General features: G+C 31.8%; 1 protein-coding gene across 1 annotated transcript in view; it reads right to left on the bottom strand.

The window, feature by feature from the left end:
- LOC106767286 (cellulose synthase-like protein G2) overlaps positions 1-4,979 on the bottom strand; it is a 17,855-nt gene extending 12,876 nt beyond the window's left edge. Inside the window, exons 1-2 of the mRNA XM_014652141.2 lie at positions 4,199-4,979; positions 3,990-4,073 (exon numbers count right to left, since the gene is read on the bottom strand). Coding sequence (XP_014507627.2) covers positions 3,990-4,073; positions 4,199-4,951 — 837 coding nt within the window. The 5' untranslated portion in view covers positions 4,952-4,979. The remainder of the gene's footprint in view (positions 1-3,989; positions 4,074-4,198) is intronic.
- Between the last annotated feature and the right edge of the window lie 699 nt (positions 4,980-5,678).

The raw sequence follows: 5,678 nt of genomic DNA, 5'->3' as shown, positions 1-5,678 counted from the left end.
AAACAAATAGAAGGCAATTACTGGTTGGAGGTTTCAAAGTTGAAGAAAGGATGATCCACTACTTGATTGTTTGGATTCTATGTCCTAGAGCAACCAACCATGCTCAATGCTCTGAGCAGGATTTACTTCTTTTGTATGGGATTCTAAATCACATACAAATTGGCTGGCCTGCTCTCATTGCTGACACAATGGTAAAAGCCAAGAAATCCCATTCATATCAATTTCCTTATGCTCTTCTTATTTCTAGGATTTTAGAATACAAAGGTATACCTGTTGAAGGAGAACTTATTCAAGCTATTGAAGCTGTGGGATCAGAAATTGGAGATACTACTTTTCGTCAAATGGGATTCATTACCAGAGGAAGAGTTCTTATTCACAAAGATGATGACCATCCAGATGAAGATGAAGATGATGACATGGACACTCATATGGCTGACCTAGTAAATGCTGCTGCTCCATCTGATGCTGGACCTTCTAACATACCCTCCTCTTCCTCAACTTCTATGGAAGAACACTTTGCATGGTTATCTAAACAGTTGGAGGATATCGGTATAACACATAAAACTCATTTTGATAACATTCATGAGTGGCAGCAATCTCTTGATGAGTACTTAGTTGATCAATTTCTTGAGTTTGATGTTCGACTACACAACATTGAGGATCATCTCAATATCCCACCTACTGAAAGATCCCCTAGTCCTGATTTCTAGTTTTTTTTAGGCCCCTAAGTTTGATTGTTTTCTTTGTGGCATTTAGTTTTTAAATCTTTATAAATTTCCTGGAATTCCTTTCTGTTCTTAATATAATGAGCTTGTATGTTGATTTTGTGCATATATTTCATTTTTTGAGGGGGAGCTCATATTAAGGGGGAGGTTTTTACATTATTCTTTTTGCTTATGATCAAAAAAGGGGAGAAGAAATATAAGGGGAGGATTAAGGGAAGAAATATTTTTAACTGTACAGGTACTACTAACTCTGTGGTTGTCCATTAGTTTATATGTGTTGTAGGTAAACTTGAGTTGCTTTTAAAAAAGAGAGTTTTTGATCATCATCAAAAAGAGGGAGATTGTTACCAATAAGGAGTATTGGTAAAACCTGAAGATGTGTTTTGATGATGCTGCAACTTATAGATTTTGTATGTATTAGGACAATATTTAAAAAGCAACTTGTAGATTTTGAATGTAGTAGGAAAATGTTAAACATTGTAATTTCTACTGATATAATCGATTATGGTTAAGCTATAATCGATTATCACATGTTTTTATACTAGAATAATATATTATCATGAAGCAATAATCGATTATCACAAGTCATACTTGAATAATCGATTATCACTTCATATAATCGATTATCATTTTTTGAAAACTCTGTAACGGACTTGAATAATCGATTATCACTTACAATAATCGATTATTTATGGCAGTTGGGAGCTGACCTTTGGCATTCAGTGTACTTGGCTATATATGTGGTTTTGGAGAACTTAGAAAAAAACGTTTTGAACTGAGAAAGCAAAGTAGAACACTGTGTGTCTGAGAGAAGTTCTCAAAAAGCTTTTTGTTCATTGTTCCCTTGCTTGGTCTTGTGAAAGGAGAGGCTCGCGTATCGTGTGTCGATAGTCGGAGCAGACTCTCTTCAAGTTAGCAAGGTACTCTGCCTGGTCTTGTGTTAGGAGAAGCTCGTGAATCGTTTGTCGATTGTCGGAGCGGTTCTCTTCAAGTTGGTAGAGTAGTTCTTTTCGTTCTATATTCCTGTTTATTTGATTGTAATCTGTTAAACCATTTTTAGTGGAACTGTTAATCACTATTTGTAGTGATTAACGANTGGACNTAGATTCTGTTGAATCGAACCAGTATAAAAATATCTGTGTGATTTTTCTATTCCCTACACTCATATTATTTTACGTATATCAACTGTTTGATTAATTTTTTGAAAGAAAATTATTTTTGCTAAAAGGACCAAATTAATTTTAATTGTGATCGAACACGCTTTCCGCTCTCTGTGTTTTAATTCCACTGCGTTTTACTCTTCGAAAATTACCCTCTTCGATACCAACAGATATGACCTCATACACCAAACCAAACTTCAGAGACCCAGAGAGTTTATGTTCCTACTTCTCCCAAAAGGCATATTAAAGAAAAGAGTTTAATAAAGTCTTTTAAGCCTCTTCATAATGAAGTAGCCCAAACTTATTTGAACTATAGTCATAATATAACTAAATCTCAAAAGTTATATATATATATATATATATATATATATATATATATATATATATTATTTATAATTATTTATTATATTGTTATTATTTTCCTTAGATAAGTATTATTTTAATAAAAATATTAGTCCATAACTTATATTAATCCTATACACAACTAGATTTCTCAACAAAATACACACTTCATAATCATTATATATATATATATATATATATATATATATATATATATATATATATATATATATATTTATTTTGGTTTGTTAATTTGCGTATGCTCTTTTTTCAGTTGGTACATTTTAACAATGTGTACCGGGTTTTAGTAGACAAAAATACTCTCATATATTATGGACTCTAAGTTTTTTAAGGTAAGTGGTATTTGAATAATTTTCATTCTCAAAACTAAAAAAGAAAAATAAGAAACCCCTAAGCCTTACTCACCTCTCTCTAATCCCTCATTCCTCTCCACCCATTCTCTTTCATCTCTCTCACTCCAACCTGTTCTCTATCATCCATACCGTAGCCCCAACTGAAAAAATCATAAACACTCACCTAACCCTATTCTACATTACTCACTTATCTAATTTGTTTCTCTCATCTCCATCATCTCAAACATTCCCACGCAGCAATCCGCGACACCGCAATTTGTTGTTCTTGCTCTATTCTTTCATTTGTTTTCTACTTTAATAACAAAATAATTGATGATGTTGATGTTGATTTTTGATTGGAGAGTTGTGTTATATTTTTTTCCTTCTAATTGTTATTATATTTGTAAAAACTAAAGTATACAATAATTTCAAAACTAAAAAATAAATCAAGACCCCCCCACAAAAAGACGTTAGCATCAACCTGTAATAGTTGCAAAACATTTAGTTTCTTAATACCAATTTTGATAAAATCATAGAAATGAAAGGAGTAGAAGTTAAACAATGAGCGGGATGATAACAAATTTATTAAGTTTAAATTCCAATTTGAAATTTAGTGCATTTTGTTTTTCTTAATTTCATTTCTACGATAAATGATAAATCAGAATTGCAACATCATGTTTATATTGACCAAACAAGTTGGAGATGTGAATTGTTTAAAATAAACTTAGATGATGTGATTTACTTTGGAAAGTAATTTTCCAGTGCAACTGAGAGCTAACAAGTTCATTATGACTAGTTTATTAATTTTTGGTTTAGAGTTAAGCGAGTGTTTCTAATTTTTCAATTGGGACTACAGTAGGGATGACAGAGAAAATGTTGAAGTGAGAGAGATGAAAGAAAAAGGGTTGAGAGAAATGAGGAAGGTGAGTAAGGGTTTAGGGGTTTCTGGTGTTTTTTTTTAGTTTTGAGAATAAAAATTATTCAAATATTTTTGACCTTAGAATCCATAATATATAAGAGTATTTTTGTCTACTAAAACCTGGTACAAGTTACTAAAATATACCAACTGAAAAAAAATATATATATAAGTTAACTAACCATTTATTTATATATATATATATATATATATATATATATATATATATATATATATATTCTCTTAACAGCCGTGCATGCAATTATATCTCTTTCTAAATATTTATCAGACTTTGTTATTTTAACAACTTTTTTATTATAACTTTTTGATAACGTTATATATCATTCTTTTATTAACCTATTTAGTTTTAAAAATTATTTGAAAAAGATCAATTATGAGCCCTCAACGCTGTAAAAATATTAGTAAAAGAAAAAGTTGATAGAGAAACATTTTCCATAGCTAGATGGCAAAACGAATGCAAATGTTAGTATACCTCAACGAGAGATGGGTGATGTCGGGAGAATGCAGTATCTTTTCTAAACGTCTTTATCGCTTCTTCGAAAGCCTCGTACTTTTCCTGCAAATTATTACAAATCACAAAAAGCGATGCATTATAAATATTATTTTCACGGTTAGGTGTACAGAAAACAGAATCAGATATGCGGGAAAAGATGAATAAAAGCAAGTTCACTGAAAGGCAACCTTAATGGTATGCTTATCTGCCACGTACAAACTACTCCTTGCAAAATCAGCATGAGCATTATCCTCCAAGGCGGAAAAGTAAGCCTTGGGGCACCTGTTGTTTATTTTGTACCTTCTACAAAAAGGAAGCCACCACCTAGCAAATTTGCAAGCCTCCCTCATAGCATGCAGTGTCAAAGGCGAGCCCGCATCATCTGAAAGATACACATGCAGTTTGTTTGTAGGGTAATCCAGTGCCATACTTGACAATACAGTATTCATGACATCCAAAGTGGGTTCCTTAGTTGGATCTGCAGTGCATATGAACACATCAATAGGAGAAAGTTTGTGATCCTCCGGCAATCTTTCTGGGAAGACAGAACGTGAAACTGGACGCCAGCGAAAGGCTTGGTCAAGGACCCAAATGAAAGAGAGAATGGCTTCTGAAGCAGAAACAAGCAGCCATGGTAACAACTCATGGCCTTCTCTTGTTTCTGTGGGTTGTAATAGAAAACAGACCCTGTAATACATCATGAAGGCTAAAGCTATGGAGTGGAGTAACACGTGTAACCTATTAACGATAAGTAGCAGCTTTTGGACATGGAGGCTATTCAGAGGAACCCTCTTCTCTCTCCCCTCCATTTCTTCCAATGCATCAATAGGTTCTCTATATAACATTGGATGCTCCCTAGTGATATTTGTCAATTTTAATGGCATCAGCTGGTCAATTCCTACCAAACCTACCTTTCCATATGCCACATGATTATTATTCATATAATGGACCACCCGCTAAAAAAACAAAAGAAGCATTGTTACTTTCTATATCGAATTAGATTCAATTCGTAATAAAAAAAATAGTACGATTTATTTTAAATTTATTATAAATTTTTCATCGCAATTCACAAAAGTTATTATATTTTTGAAATTATCATCACGTTACTTTTTATATATTAAAAATTATTATTTATGCACTAATGTTTCAATATCTAAATAAAAAATGTGTTTATTAAAAAAGTATTTGACTAATAATGTCATATTTCCATTTCCGTATGAACAAAACACATCAATAATGATATATAAAATAAATATAAATTGATATATTGAAAGTTTAATTTACAAAATACTTAATTAGTTTATTTGATAAAAACAAGTTTAATAACACTTTTTACAATATTTTTCTGTTTTGAATACTTAAGTATAATATTGTCATTGAAAGGACAAAAGACAAGTAACTATTGAACTGAAGGGAAAGGAAATGTAATTTTTGTTTATTCGGAGCGATTATCCATCGTGGTATATACAAGCGAAACAAAAAGTGGTAAGCCTTTTGTCTCGGTTTTGAACCAAAGCAAAAAGGTGTGTGTTTTTGTCTCGGTTCGTTTCTGACTGAGACAATAGAGGGTGTAACCCTGATTTTCGAGATGTCATGGTGTAAAAATTTTTCACAAAATATTTCGATCAAAAAATTCCTTAAGACAATCAAACTATATTTGATTAAAAC

Source organism: Vigna radiata, chromosome 7 (assembly GCF_000741045.1).
Source record: "Vigna radiata var. radiata cultivar VC1973A chromosome 7, Vradiata_ver6, whole genome shotgun sequence".
Taxonomy (NCBI): Eukaryota; Viridiplantae; Streptophyta; class Magnoliopsida; order Fabales; family Fabaceae; genus Vigna; species Vigna radiata.
The sequence above is the reverse complement of the archived record's forward strand: the minus strand, read 5'-3'. Positions and strand labels throughout refer to the sequence as shown.